The sequence below is a fragment of the Auxenochlorella protothecoides genome (assembly GCF_000733215.1).
Source record: "Auxenochlorella protothecoides strain 0710 unplaced genomic scaffold scaffold41, whole genome shotgun sequence".
Lineage (NCBI taxonomy): Eukaryota > Viridiplantae > Chlorophyta > Trebouxiophyceae > Chlorellales > Chlorellaceae > Auxenochlorella > Auxenochlorella protothecoides.
In genome coordinates this window covers 136,849-151,083 of record NW_011934407.1, presented here as the reverse complement: position 1 = coordinate 151,083, position 14,235 = coordinate 136,849, and the positions used below count along the sequence as shown (strand labels likewise).

Sequence of the window (14,235 nt, the reverse complement as noted above, 5' to 3'; positions counted from 1 at the left end):
CCCCCCCCCCGCCCAAAGAGTAACCTCACGCCTCACCCGGGCAGCCTGATCGGCGCTGATGGATGCTGCCTCGGAGTGGGCACGACATAGATCAAGCTCCCGCTCGAGCTCTGCGATGCGAGCATGGCTCGCCGGGGGATCCTCCATTGGGGGGTGATGGGGGGACCCCGCCCCTACACCGACAAGATACGAAGCTGATGGACTCGGTGCCTCAACCCAAGCACAGGCCCCCAGCCCGATCTGACAAGAATAGACTAGCAATTGGTGGGCTCGTAGGGGCTCGGCGGGGGGACATCGGCGCGCAATGCGATCCAAATGTTGAGAGTTGCAGGGGCAGTACCTAAGATGCAAGCTCTGCTGTGCCGATGGTACTACCATCCCTTGCGGGGAGGGGCCCCAGCATATTTTATTTCCTCTGATGTCCCTCCCGGGCATCACAGATCCAGTCACTCGCGCGGATCCCTCCCAAAACCTTTTGCAGGATGTCCAGAGACGCACCCCCCGGTACCAAGGTGTACGTCGGCAACCTTGAGCCGGACACGCAGGAGTCGGTGCTGTCGGATGAGGTGTGTGCGCCAAGAGATTTCGCCCGTCCAGCCCCTGCTCCGACCCCTGTGTGACGGCCATCATCCCATCTTCATGACTCCTCGCGTCTCCTGGTCCTCATCGAGCGACACCCTGCCCCCTGTCGGTCTCCACGCCCTCCTGCCGCCTTCTGACGCTGTGCCTCTCCTCCTCAGTTCTCCAAGTACGGACGCATCTCCAGCTGCTGGTTGGCCCGCAACCCTTCTGGTGAGCGTTGCATGGAGGGTTGCGGCTGTGGCCTTGCGATCGCCGCTGCGCTGCGTCCCTGCACCTCGATCACTGGCCAGTCATCCCCCCGAGACAACGATGCCCATCCCTGCAGGCTTCGCCTTCGTCCAGTTCGAGGACCCTCGTGATGCGGAGGACGCAGTCACCGGACTGGCCGGCAAGAACGGGTGGCGCGTTGAGGTAGCGCGCCCACCCCGTGCCCGTGATGACCGCTTCGGTGGTGGTCCCCCCGGTGGTGGCGACCGCAGGTGGGCCGGGATTCTATTAACATGGCTGAGAAGGGTGCGGGAACGATGGGTGTCCAATTCCACGGCTCTCTGCTGCTCAGTTAACAAGCCCCTGGCGCGATATCCACCCTGATAGGCTCTCCACCCCTCCTCCATCACAGGTGCTACCAGTGCAATGAGCCAGGGCACTTTGCGCGTGAGTGCCCTCGTGGGCCCGGCGGCGGCGGCGGCGGCGGTGGCGGCGGTTACGGCGACCGCGACCGCGGTTACGGCGACCGCGAACGCAGCTATGGCGACCGCGACCGTGGCTATGGCGGCGACAGATCCCGTGACGACAGGCGCGACGACAGGCGCTCCGACCGCTACAGCGATCGCGACAGGTGCGCGAGCGGCTGGCATTTAATTGTTTGGATAGTGTACAGGGTGAACGCGTCGCTTCGCTCAGGACTTCCTGGTGCAGGCCCGCTCGTCAATGCTGTGTGCTGTGCCTCTGCGATCCTGGCCTGCTGTAGCTCCAGGGACCAGGGCGCCACACGGGCTGTGCTGATTGCGCTCCGAGTGCCCCCTGCTGACCCCCTGGACATCCTTGCGGAGCGTTCGTACACCACCTGTACCTCACTATGCTCTCCTGCGGGCCCCCACCCCTACATAGGGACTACGAGCGCCGCGACGACCGGGATCGCAGGGAACGCAGCCCCGTCCCCGAGCGCAGGCGCGAGCGCAGCCCGGCCGGCGAGCGGGACCGCAGGGACAGGAGCCCCCCCGCGGCGGTGGACCGCGACCGCCGTGGCTCCCCCGAGTACTGAGCCCGACGATGGGTGGGCGTGGGCTGGGCTTTGCCCTGGTGCCTCGCGCAAGTATGGCAGGATTGTTCTTTCCCGCCAAACGCCATGCCCTGGCCCTGCCTGACGCTCTGTGACGGAAGGACTCACAGCAAAGATGTGGTCAGCAATAATTATGCAAAGGCGTGGAAATTGTCAGGGAGAGAGGGGGGTTGGCTTCCCGCCTGCACTGGCAGGTGCATGTCGATCAGAGAGTGCACCGCGCTCTTGATCTTGACAGGGTGAGCAGGCATTGGCCTCGGCCCTTGGCGCCAGATTGCCTTGCTCGACTGTCCGCCGTGGCGTACCATCATGCACAGCGTCGCTGCATGCGAGGGGTGTTCAGTCCTGGGGGCTTGGCAACAAGGTCTAGCAGCGTGGACCCTTCACCCGCCCCGGCCGGCTGCGGGTCTGTGAATGCGGGCCGTCTAAGAGCTATAATCCCTTTGCTCACTGCCACGCTGTCCCTCACACCGCCTTCCACGTGCTGAGCAGCCCCGCATCCGACCAGGTGGCCAGCAGGTTGCGGTGGGGGTGGTGCGCCACGCCGATGGGCCCCTTCTCGGTGACGCGCTGGGTGCCCTCCAGCCTCCCCCCCGCCCCCCGTGGCGAAGCTGTACAGCACGCCATCCTCGCCGAGGCAGTGCGCCCACTCGCCACGTGGCGACAGCGCGGCGGCAACGAAGTCGCCGCCCTCCGCCCTGCCCGACTGGAAGCTGCGCAGCACCTGCCCCGTCAGCGTCATGAGGTACAGCGTGCTGCACCGCCCCGCCACGTAGACCTGGCCCGGGTTGGCGGGGTCGGGGAGCAGGCGGTCCAGCGCCACATCGCCCACGCGCGCGCCGGGCGGCGGCGGCCGGAAGCTGGCCAGGCACTCGCAGGAGCGCACATCCCACAGCCGGACGCTGCCGTCGGCGGAGGCGGAGAGCACGCGCGAGCCCTGCACCACGTACACCGCGCAGTTGACGAAGGAGGTGTGGCCCCGGAACTCCTTGAGCATGCGCCCGCTCTTGATGCCATGCACCCTGAACGGGGGTGGGGAGACGGGTGAGTGAACAGGGGGAGGAGGTGGTGGGTGAGGAGTAGGTGGGTGAGGAGGTGTCAGCTGACCACCAGGACCCAAAGCCAGCCACTCAGCTGCACAAACACTTGACAGCGATCACAACCGGCCCCGCGTCCAGGGGCCTGGCGGCACCCTGAGATCCTGCACCCCCCTCCCTTACACGAACAGCCACCCACCGGATGAGGCCGTCGTAGCTGGTGCTGAGCACATGGCTGGAGTCTGCGCTGAGGGCCAGGCTCGTCACGCCTTGGGTGTGGGCCGAGTCGAACCTGCGGACGCACTGGCCGGTTGCCACCCGCCAGACCTTGATCTTGCCGTCCTGGGGGGGCAGGGGATTTAACGAGGGATGGGAGGGGTTGGTAGATTGTTGGGGCTGTGGGGGTGACGGTTGCAAGAAGGGGGCTACCCGCTGGGCCTCGACCGCACATCACGCAAGCATTTCGCTGCCTTGCTTGCCGCCCGGACTTCCTCCCTTCTCCATTTCAATTCCCCATCAGCATGTCTGCCACCAACATTGGCCAATGCAGCGCAGGAGCCTCGATGTCGACATGAATCCCTGCCTGCCTGTTCTCTAGGACCTTCCCACCCTTCCCTCCCCATCCAACCCCAATGCCACAAGCCTGATACTTCCCCCCAGAATGAACACTCCACAAATGCGCCCACCATGGAGCCTGATGCCAGGAGCTCGGAGTCGGAGGACCAGGCCAGCGCCAGCACCGCCTGGTCATGCATCATGAACCGCTCCTCGGCCTGGTAGGCAAGATCCTTCTTCAGCTTGCCGCTGACGTGGTCCCACACCTCGATGAAGCCGTCGACACTGCCGGTGACCAGGAGCAGGCCGTCGGGCGAGAAGGCGGCGGTCTCCGGGTGTGACTTGGTCCCAAACTTGATGGTGCGGTCCAGAGCTGTGGGGCAACGCTCCACCTCATCGCGGGCCCCCGCTGCCGACCCGCGGAACAGGTCGAATGTGGCGCCCGGCGCCAGCAGGCCCTGGTGCTGCTGCCTGTGTTTGGGTATCGTAGGGTGCTCTGTATTCTTTTCAGAGGGGCGGGCAGGATATCTGGAAGGTTGGTCGTGGCGTAGAGTCCTCAAAGGAGTCATATGGAGGGACAACACACGGGCAGCTGGAATCCAGCACAGCTGTATTTGTCGCCCGCTCAACACCCCACCGTCTTCAACAACAAGCGCTCACCACTTGAGGGCCTGGCCGATGACGGCCATCAGGCGGGAGGGCGGCACCGAGGTCACCTCCACCGCCAGCCTGGCGGCCAGGGCGCCGCGGCGCGCGTCGCGCGGTGTCGCACCGTAGAGGTCCCGCGCGTCTGGCGACGGCGCGGCGGCCAGGCGCTCGAGGCGGGCGTAGCGCCCAGCGTCGGCGTCGCGCATGCGCGCAAACACCGCGGCCTGGCGCAGGAGGGGCTTGGCGGTGTCGGTCTCACGCAGCTCCAGCAGCTCCAGCAGCACCTGCTCGTACAGGTCCTCCAGCAGGTCCACCGGCAGCTTCAGGGTGGCCAGCTGGGGCAGGATCAGGTCCCACCGTCCCGCCCGCACGTCCGCGGTGAAGGCCTCCAGACTCTCCACCGCATTCAGCGACACCCCGCACTCCTCCTGGATGGCTGCGAAGGAGGACGTCAGTGAGTTCTCCTTGCAGAACTGCAGGATGACCTTGATCACACTGGGGTGGTGGGAGGAGGGGGGTTGGAGGGGGGCCATAAGGGATATGAGGGTCATGGAACAGGTGGCTCCTCATGGTCCAGTCTGAAATATCAGCGCAGTCCCAGCACGGCACCGATGCAGGGCCTCGAGAACAGAGTAGCCAAGCTCAGAGTGCACTCACTCTGTGGCAGCGATCTCCAGGGACATGGCTCCACTGCCTTCCTCAGGCAGGACCACGCACAGCCTTGATGCAGCACAGGCTGACTGGAGTGGAAATTATGCCACAGGTGGCGCCATCGCACACTCCTTGTAAAGTGTTCCCAACCTGGGCGGCACGACGCGGATCGTGTTATCTAAACGATTGCTCAAATGACGAACTGTTTAGGTAAGCCTTTACTCGGAAGCCTCCTCATGAGGACTGCAGGTGCAGAGGCATTGTCGGTTTTGCGCGCGCGGAATTGAGAAGACTCCCCTCTGAGACTCTCCTGTGAAAAGTAATCCTCCAGGCGGTGAGCACACTGGAGAATCATCTGAAAAACAATGTCTAGCTTGTGTTACTGACCCTCAATGAGCCATGGCATGGCTTTACAAGTTGCATGCTGGACATTGGACGCATTACTTTTGCTCACATCACGGGTGACACACGTCCCTACAATCACACATTCAAAGCGTCAAACAAAAAAGAATGGGGGAGAGCGACATGAGATGGAAAGGGATCACCCTGCTCGGTCCTGGAGCCTGTTCCCGGTTTTGGTGCAGGAATGGAGCACACCAAGAGGTGGCACAGGCAGAGAGGGTCAAAGACTCCTGTAACAGTGCGATGAGCATCGTGGATGGTTGTGCGGTCAACGTATCTTCAGCTCCTTCACCTTCGATTTATACACAAATGGTACTAGCTAGTCCTGTTGCACCCTACTTCTTTGGTGGAGGGCTCCTCTTCTTTGGAGGCGGTGGATAGTGCTTCTTGCTGGGCGGCGGAGGCCTCCTTTTGGTGGGCGGTGGGGACTTCTTCTTTGTGGGTGGAGGAGGCTTCTTCTTGGATGGCGGCGGAGACTTCTTCTTAGGGGGCGGTGGATGCCTCCTTGCTGGAGGCGGCGGGGTTTTCTTCTTGGGCGGCGGTGGGTGTCTTTTAGAGGGAGGTGGATGCTTCTTCTGTGGAGGCGGCGGAGACTTCTTCTTCGGAGGCGGGGGATGTCTCCTTGCTGGAGGCGGCGGGGTTTTCTTCTTGGGCGGGCGGTGGGTGTCTTTTAGAGGGAGGTGGATGCTTCTTCTGTGGAGGCGGCGGAGACTTCTTCTTCGGAGGCGGGGGATGCCGCTTCTGAGGAGGAGGTGGGTGCTTTTTGGTGGGGGGGGGGGGATGCTTCTTGACTGGCGGCGGGGGTGACTTTTTCTTGGGTGGGGGGGACGCTTGGGCGGGGGTGGTGAGCTGATCACCAGCGTCTCAGAGGTCAAGAGTGAGGACTTCTTGCACTGCACAGCAGAGGTCTTCATGTTGTTGCAGAAGATGAAGTTGCCCGTGTTGTTGCTCCCAACGTTGTTGCCCCCACGGTTGTTGTTACCTGCATGAAGTGGGGAAAGAGGTGGGGTCTCAGGCTCCATTTCTTCCACACAGTTCCTGACTGGTGCGCTGTTGCCATGCCCACAACCCAACAGCGTCGCAGCAAACTCCCCCACCCCTTGATCCCCCCTTTCCAAATCCATATCCTCCTTCATGAGCCAACTCTTCCACCAGCACTTGCCAAGGTTGTGGGTGCCGGTGTTGCCGGTCCCAATGTTCAACGACCCTGTGTTTTTCGCCCCCACGTTGAAATTCACGTCGGCCAAGCATGGCTCTCGGCCGTGCGGCACGCATTCCAGGATGGTCAGCCACTCGCAGGTCGTGCATGGCACCTCTGCATCCAATCGCAGCACATTTATGCTGAATGGAAAGTACCACAGGCGCTGGATGTTGGGGTAACTCTCTGTCGTGCCAACCCCGCCATGGTAGCCACTGGCCCTGTGTGTAGTATTGATTGGGCGGGAGATTCAGCTCAGCGGGGTGATTCTGGGAGTGCATCATGCTAGCATGAGGTGTTGGACAACAGCAAATGAGTGCAAGTGGTGGTCACATGCATGGCCACCCCTGCTCTGCCAGGCATCACGCCCGCACCTGCAGAACAAGTCAGCGCTCTCCACGCTTACAAGATAGAGATTGCCATATTTCCTGCAGCACAAGAGGCATGGTGGGAAATTGAGATGGTAAAAAAATTGACTGGCAGATCGCAGGCTTGTGAGACAGGTATGGTGACACTGGCCAAAGAGAAGCTGGCGACTGCAACTCGTCAACCCCCATGATGGCAAAAGGGACTGAAAAATCAAGGCAGCCCACTTTCGCGAACGCACTGAATGGTAGGGAGCGCAAAGAACTTGGAGGAGCAGGCGACCTATTGGGAGGGAATGGGATGGAGGTACCGTTGGTAAGGCCCTGGGCCAGGAGGGGCGCCACCAACTGGGCACTACGCAGATTCTTCCAGGTGCCCTGTGAACTCACCGTGGCGCTCTCAGCTACTGTTGACAAGAGTATTAAGCTCAATATCAGGAGTGGCCCTCCTGTCGTTGAACCCAGACCTCCCCGGGCGCTCGGTTGGGTGTGCATCTCTCCCGGACCTCGACGGGGAGCCGGACTTCAACGACGGCCCGGCCCGAAGAACAGTGGCCCGAGATTTACTGACTAGACATCTTGAGTTGCGGGAGGTACACTCATCGATATGTTTGGGACCGTGAAGGGCCATTTTAGCGCACCCGCATCGGGAGCAGCTCCGGCTGGGCCCGGACCCCAGGTCTCCGGGCACGCCGCTCGGATCCGCGCACCACGGGCAGGGAGGATCACCCAGGCTCCGGCATGTCGTGCTTCAGATGTGTCAAAGTGTTACATCGTCAGAGGTACAACACCAACAGCAGCAGCATTGAGCAGGATAGATGGTCAGTGATGCCGCAAGGGGCTCCCTGCGCCTCGTGCCAGGGGCACCTGCCTCGGACCGGCAGCAGCCACCCCCCCTCGCCCCTCAGCCCATGTACATGCCCGCGCCCGTATCATGCTCGGCCTTCTGCTGCGCGCGCTGCGAGGCCTGCTGCTGCTGCAGCAGGCGCACCACCGCCCCTGCCTGCGCGGCGCGCGGCAGCTCGGCGATGCGGGCCTGCACCGAGGGCGGCAGTGAGGCCATGAAGGCACGCAGCTGCGCGGCGCGCTCGGCGTCTCCGGGCCGCGCCTGCTGTTGCTGCTGCTGCTGCCACTGCGCCTGCTGCATCTGCTGCGCGTGCTGTGCATGCATCTGCTGCATGTGCTGGGCCTGCTGCATGTGCTGGGCCTGCTGCATCTGCTGGGCCTGCTGCATCTGCTGGGCCTGCTGCATCTGCTGCTGCGCCTGCGCCTGCTGCATGTGCGCCTGCGCCTGCGCATGCTGCAGGTGTGCCTGGGCCTGCGCCTGCGCCTGCTGCGCCTGCTGCATGTGCGCCTGCGCCTGCGCCTGCTGCATGTTGGCCTGCGCCTGCTGCGCACGCTGCGCGGCCACCACGTGCCGCGCGTACAGCGCCTCGAACGTCGCGCTCTGCTGCGCCAGCGACAGCTCCAGCACCTGGTGCCGCTCCTGGGGCGTCATGCGCGACAGCAGCGCCTGCACCGCGCTCTGCTGCGCCTCGGGCGGCAGCGCACCCAGCGTCGGTGCCACGGGGCCCTGGGCGGCGGGCGGCCGCCCGGGGCCGTACTGGTGGGCCTGGCGCGCGCCCGGGTCGCCCTGCAGGTAGCCCCCGCCGGGGCGCCGGTCGTAGGCGCCGCCCGCGCGCACGGCCGCCGCCGCCTGCTGGGCCTGCAGATGCGCGACGAGCTGGGGCCGGAGGTGCGGCGGCGCGGCCGCGATCTGCGCCAGCATGGCGGCGCGGCGATGCGCGGCCGCCGCGTCGCCGGCCCCCGGCCCGCGCCCCGTGGCGCCGCCGCCGTGCTGCTGGTACGCCGGCCGGTGCCGCTCGCCCGCCGCTTCGGCTGCCGCCGCGCGCGCGCGCTTGGTCCTCGGCGCGTCGCTGTCCTCGTCGCTGTCGTCGTACTCGCTGCTCCCAAAGTCCCCCGCCTCCTCCCCCGAGTCGGGATCGGACTCCTCGTCCAGGCCCGCCGCCGCCGCGCCGCCGCCGCGCCGTCCGCCCAGCGCCGCCGACACGCCGTACAGGCCGGCGGCGGTGGCGCCCAGGGGCAGCGTGCCGTGCGCCGCCTGCTTCAGGCGGTTCACCGCCGCGCGGCTGCTGCGCGGCCGCCGTACGGGCCGGCCGGAGCGCGGCCGCCGCGGGTGCGCCACGTCCGCCGGGCTGTGGCCGGGGACAAAGGCGGCGTGAGCGTGCCGCGTCAGCGTAGGGGTCGCCGACGCGGCCGGGCTGGGATCCACGCCCTTGGGCCTTGGGGCGCGCCTCGGTGACGCACGCCCCCGCGCGCCCCTGCCGCCCCGCGCGGCGCCGGAGGGCTTTCCAGCCGGCCCTACGGGTGCCGCGGTGACTGCCGCGGGACTGCCCTGTCCCGCCTCTGGGGCCGCAGGAGCCTCGGCGTCTGGTGAGGCAGGGGCTCCTTGTGGCTCGGCGACCTCCGAGGGCGCAGCAGCCCCATCTGTAGCCCCTCTCTCCTCGTCGCCCGGTTCTGCCCCTGATGGAGCAGCGACGCCGGCGGCGAGGCCGGACGGGACATCGGCGGCTCTAGCGCCGTCCTCCGGCATGGCTTCGCGCTTTACCACTGTGGGCGACTCTCCCTCGACAGGACACCCTGCAGGTTGCGCTTGATTGCCAGGCGCGGATTCGTAGCCATCTCTCGGGTGCTGGGGTTCTGCCGCGGGACCATCGTGCTCAAGCTTCTCTGCCTCGTCCTCCTTCACTCCGCCAGCTCTGGGCCCGGGGCTCGCCTCCTCGTCAGCTCCGCCTGCGGTACACTGTACTTCAGCGGGAAGCGGTACTCCGGCCTGCGCAGTTGGTTCGTCGCGCATGTCACCGTCTGACTCCGGACTTGTTGCAACCTCAGGCTCAGCCTCTGTGCGGGCTTCGCCCACCAATGGGAAGTGGGTAACGCCACCACCCACAGGTCCCTCGTCAGCGGCCACAGATGGCAGGCCTTCCTCGCCACTGCCAGCAGCACTCGCCTGTGCCGCCCCCTCGGCGGCCGGCAGATGACTCAGGGTGCAATCATTGCCTACCGAGTTCTCTTCGTCCTGCAGTGGAGGAAGTGGTGCTGCTCCTTTGGGGTCTCATTCAAGAAAAGGAAGTCCGAGAAAGACCTGCGCCACCCCAGAGCACGAAACGAATCATGGACCTTCAACTGCAATGCACCCGAGACCTTCAAGCCTGGGACCTACATGTTGTCTGTCTGGTCTGGGCGCTTCCCCAACCTCAGCTGGGAAGGCTTCGGCCACTGGGGCAGGGCTCGGCTGGCGTCCCTCTGCCCCAGCAGCCTCGAAGTCTGTGCTGTCAGCCATGCACAAGAGGGCTGGAAAAACAGGACTAGACTTAAGGGTTGCCAGTCATCGACGTCTGTGGGGGTGAAAGGGGATGATGGATGGATCTAGAGTGAGGTTCATGAGCACTTGGTTCATGGCAGGGCGAACTGTGAGCCCATGCGTGCGCAGCGCGCAGGATGGTCTCAGAGAGCTGCGTCCGCGGTCACAGGTCCCGCACCACCATTCAATGCCGAGACAGGAGTGCGTGGGGCGACATGCATGGCTGCATGAAAGCCTCACACCCCCCAACGAATCGTGCGTCCTCCCCACCCTCCCGTTCGCACCTGCAATCCCCTGCAGCTCTGGGACCTCTAGCGCGCGCTTCGCCGCTCTGAATCAGCGTGGTGAAACGATCGAGGTGGTTCAGGGTGTTCCCCGAGGTGCCGACCGGTGGTCCAGCTGGCAGTGCTCCGCGGTTCAAAATATTTCGAGCCGGGTCTGCGACAGAAGGCTGACGGTGAAGTCCCGACAGAGACCCTCCCCGACACTTCCCAGATGTGCAGCACACTTTTTCAATAAAGTCCCGGCCTGTTGGGTAGCTGCTCGGGCAGGTGACAGCTGAGGTTGCACACAGCTTTGGAGACCCCTCTCTGGCGATCGTCAGGATGCTGCAGGCCCCCGTTTCACTCCTTGATTTTCATGACCATCGCCGGGGCGTCCATGACGTAGACCAGGCTCCCACCCGCCCGTCTGTCTCCCGGGGTCGCGCCAGTGCGGGGGCATCTTCTCGGAGTGGCCCCGGCGGTACAAAAGCGGTACGGCTTTCTGCATGGACTGCTCCGGCACCGTCCACATGCGGGGCAGCCATCGACAGCCTTACTCCTGAACACCCGATCTCTTGTCTTTGTACGCGGCAGTTGGGCATACCTCAAAAACGCAGCACAGATGGCAGGAATGGGGGGAGTGGCAGGGTGGGGCAACAACATGGAGCAGGAATGGCAGGGGATGGAAGGGCCAGCCGGGGCGCAGGGCTCTGACACGTGGGAGCACGATGAACGCGTACACAACCCCCCACCGCCGTGGTCACCTCCCGTTGTACGTCCCGTCCGGCACGCCCGCCCCGCCTCTGCCCGGCGCGCCCAGCACCAGGGTCTGCGCCGACACGAGGTGCGCGTACCGCCCCCCCCGCGCCAGCAGCTCCTCGTGCGCCCCTGCCTCCACCACCCGCCCCTCCTCCAGCACCAGGATCTGGTCCGCCGCCTGCACCGTGGACAGCCGGTGTGCGATGACCAGCACCGTGCGCTGCGCAGTCAGCGTGCGCAGCGCGCTCTGCACCGCCGCCTCGCTCGCCGCGTCCAGCGCTGAGGTCGCCTCGTCCAGCACCAGGATCGGCGCGTCGCGCAGGAAGGCGCGCGCCAGGGCCACGCGCTGGCGCTGGCCGCCGGAGAGCAGGCCGCCGCGCTCGCCCACGCGCGTGTCGTAGCCCAGCGGCAGGCCCGTGACGAAGTCGTGGGCGTGAGCGGCGCGCGCCGCGCGCTCCACCTCGATCGACGTGGCCTCCGGCGCGCCGTACGCGATGTTCTCCGCCACCGTGCCGGAGAAGAGGCGCGGCTCCTGGGCCACCGCGGTGACCCCCGCCACCCAGGCCTCGCGGGAAAAGGACTGGATGGGAACGCCGCCCAGGCTGATCTCGCCAGAGTCGACAGAGTACAGGCGCTGGATGAGCAGGCCCACCGTGGACTTGCCCGCCCCGGAGTGCCCCACCAGCGCGGTTACCCGGCCGGCCGGCAGGCGCAGGTTCAGGCCACGCAGGACCGGCCGCTCGGGGCGGGCGGGGTAGGAGAACCAGACGTCTTTGAAGACGACGTCGCCGGTGGGCAAGGGCGCGGGAGCCGGGCGGGGTGATGTGGTCGGGATGCCGGTGTCGTTTGTGTTGCCGCGCTCGGAAGAGCTGCTGCTGCTGTGGGTCGGGCCGCCGGAGGCGGGGGTTCCATCATCCACGGCCCCAGACGCAGGGGAGATGGAGGTCGCACGGCTCCTATTCCCGTCGCCGGGCCGGTTCTCTGCGTTGCTCGTCCCTGGAAGCTCGCAGGCGTCTGCCGCGGCGTTGGCCACCTCCCACCACGCGCCTGGAGGAGAGAGGAAGATGGTTTTTGTGAGGAGGGAAAGGGGCGGAGGGATGTACGGGACACCAGAGCCTCGCCTGGTTGATGCAAGCAAGCCCCCCACACACAGCCGCCAATGGCAACCATCTCCAGGATCCCGACGCCAAGCTTTTGAACCACCGCACGAATGCACGTGCCTCTCTCGCATGCACACCTGGCGCCAGGCTGGCAGCCATGGAGGGGTCGGGCGGCAGCTCCGCCAGCACGCCCTGCACACGGAGGAGGGCGGCGGCTGTGGTCCGCGCGTCGATGAAGCTCTGCAGCATGCCCTGCGTCGCGAACACCAGGCTGAAGGTGAAGCCGATGGCCGTCAGCATCGTGCCCGTGGGCAGCAGGCCCCGGCTCACCAGGTAGCCTGTGTGGGGGCGGGGGGGAAGTGGAGGGTTGAGGTGGGGGGGGGACTCGGAGTTACGCGGTGAAGATGGGGAAGGATTTGGCTTAAAGGAGGGGGGATAGAAAGCTCCGTACAACTACTTGTAGACAACCCCCCTCCATTTATCCATTGCAGGCTTTACAACCCCCCGACCCAAAGCTCACCCCCGAGGGCGTAGAGGGCGAGGAGGGAGGCGTGGGTGGCGCCGCGATTCACGCTCTCCAGCAGCGCCTTGGCCCTGCTGAAGCCCAGGCCCGCCTGCCGCGCCTCGGCCACGTGGCGGTCGAAGCGCTCCCGCTCCAGCCCCTCCCCTGCAAACACGCGCACAGTGCGGATGTTGGCAAAGGTCTCGTCTGCCGCCTCGGCCATGCGCGCGGCGGCGGCCGCCGCCGCACGCTCCACGGCCCGAGTCTGGGCGCGGTAGAGGAAAGCGGTGGCCCCCGCCGCCAGGATCACGCCCGCCAGCACGGGCCCCAGCCGCCAGGAGAGCAGGCCCAGCACCAGCACCGAGCCAGTGGCCTCCAGCAGTGCTCGCAGGCCGCGGTCGCGTGAGACATTGTTGAAGACCAGCGAGCGTACCGTGTCCAGGTCCTTGCAGATGAGGGCGGTCAGCTCAGAGGACCTTCATCATTATTATTATTCATTATTGTGTTTGGGGAGGAGGGGGGAGTGTTGGCTAGGAAGGAGGACAAGAACAAGGAGTAAGGAGGTTGAATTTTCAAACCTAGAGGGGCGACAAGCGTGCGGCCAAATGACAGACTTGGCAAAGTGTGTAGGTTTATGGCGACATCTTTTGTGATGTGCAAACATCCCTGTCGCCCTATGCACCCTCCCCCCTCCACACACCCAAGCACCACCCAGCGCGCCCACCTGTGAGCATCAAAGAATTCGATGCGCTGCATGAGAAGCGTACGGAAGGCCTCGGAGCGAAGGCTGGCCTGCACCGCCTCGCCCGCGGCGCAGGCCGACCTGATGTAGACCTGGGTCAGCAGCGGCTCCACCGTGTATGTTGCCGCCAGGCCCACCAGCAACAGCTTGTACCTTTGAGGATCGGGGGTGGGGAAAAAGCTTGAATACTCGGAGAATGACAGGCTGTGGGCATTCTCAAAGTTGCGGCATCACGCCGCCAGGCAACGCCTAGCAGGGAGAGGCAGCCGCATGCAGATGTGGCTCTATAGTGGTGGCGTGGAGCGACAATCGTGCTCTAATGGATCGGGCGAAGCAGCAGGCGGCTGGCGGCACACCGGCAAATGCCGTCGCCAGGGCCATTCCAACACCGGCATCTAGAACCACTGCCCAGCCACACTCACTGCTCAAAGGGCTGCTGCTGCACCAGGTTCTCAAACAGGGCGCCGGAGAGCACGGGAGACACGAGGTTGCAGGCCACACACACCATTACGGCGAGGCCGGCCCTGACCAGCTGCGGCCACTGCTTGCGCACCAGACCCCACACGTACTGATCGTCCAGGGGGCCTCGTCGTGGGGTCCAGGGGCTGTGTGCGCCCTGGGCTGGGGCGCTGGCCCCACTCAAGGAGGCAGCTGCTGTGGCAGCCAGAGGGATTCGCCGGCATCGCGCCAGGCCCACAGGGCGACGTGCCCAGTCTGTCGGAGCGGCGCGCCATCTCAAATGCTGGAGTGTGGGCTGGTTTGGTGACTGGATGGGCGTGGGGCGC

General features: G+C 65.3%; 6 protein-coding genes across 6 annotated transcripts in view; 2 read left to right on the top strand and 4 right to left on the bottom strand.

Moving 5' to 3' along the window:
• F751_3864 (Nucleoprotein TPR) overlaps nucleotides 1–147 on the bottom strand; it is a gene marked incomplete at both ends in the record, with an annotated part of 11,082 nt that extends 10,935 nt beyond the window's left edge. The window contains one exon of the mRNA XM_011403066.1: nucleotides 37–147. Within this exon, the coding sequence (XP_011401368.1) occupies nucleotides 37–147 (111 nt within the window). The remainder of the gene's footprint in view (nucleotides 1–36) is intronic.
• Nucleotides 148–482: 335 nt separating this feature from the next.
• Nucleotides 483–1,846, top strand: F751_3863 (Serine/arginine-rich splicing factor 7; the record flags this gene model as incomplete). Its single annotated transcript, XM_011403065.1, has 4 exons — nucleotides 483–566; nucleotides 741–792; nucleotides 908–1,061; nucleotides 1,693–1,846. The coding sequence occupies 4 exons, from the start codon at nucleotides 483–485 to the stop codon at nucleotides 1,844–1,846; spliced, it is 444 nt and encodes a 147-aa protein (XP_011401367.1).
• A 483-nt stretch (nucleotides 1,847–2,329) lies between these two features.
• F751_3862 (WD40 repeat-containing protein SMU1) lies at nucleotides 2,330–4,787 on the bottom strand (the record flags this gene model as incomplete). The annotated part of the gene is made up of 7 exons (XM_011403064.1): nucleotides 2,330–2,450; nucleotides 2,515–2,642; nucleotides 2,751–2,886; nucleotides 3,101–3,243; nucleotides 3,588–3,927; nucleotides 4,117–4,599; nucleotides 4,762–4,787. 7 exons carry the CDS (start codon nucleotides 4,785–4,787, stop codon nucleotides 2,330–2,332), a joined length of 1,377 nt encoding a protein of 458 aa, XP_011401366.1.
• Nucleotides 4,788–7,461: 2,674 nt separating this feature from the next.
• F751_3861 (hypothetical protein) lies at nucleotides 7,462–7,785 on the top strand (the record flags this gene model as incomplete). The annotated part of the gene is made up of 1 exon (XM_011403063.1): nucleotides 7,462–7,785. The coding sequence occupies one exon, from the start codon at nucleotides 7,462–7,464 to the stop codon at nucleotides 7,783–7,785; it is 324 nt and encodes a 107-aa protein (XP_011401365.1).
• On the bottom strand, nucleotides 7,625–8,218 carry F751_3860 (hypothetical protein; the record flags this gene model as incomplete). The annotated part of the gene is made up of 2 exons (XM_011403062.1): nucleotides 7,625–7,807; nucleotides 8,132–8,218. The coding sequence occupies 2 exons, from the start codon at nucleotides 8,216–8,218 to the stop codon at nucleotides 7,625–7,627; spliced, it is 270 nt and encodes an 89-aa protein (XP_011401364.1).
• Nucleotides 8,219–11,107: 2,889 nt separating this feature from the next.
• F751_3859 (ABC transporter B family member 28) lies at nucleotides 11,108–13,958 on the bottom strand (the record flags this gene model as incomplete). The annotated part of the gene is made up of 5 exons (XM_011403061.1): nucleotides 11,108–12,153; nucleotides 12,344–12,544; nucleotides 12,727–13,184; nucleotides 13,433–13,603; nucleotides 13,873–13,958. The coding sequence occupies 5 exons, from the start codon at nucleotides 13,956–13,958 to the stop codon at nucleotides 11,108–11,110; spliced, it is 1,962 nt and encodes a 653-aa protein (XP_011401363.1).
• Between the last annotated feature and the right edge of the window lie 277 nt (nucleotides 13,959–14,235).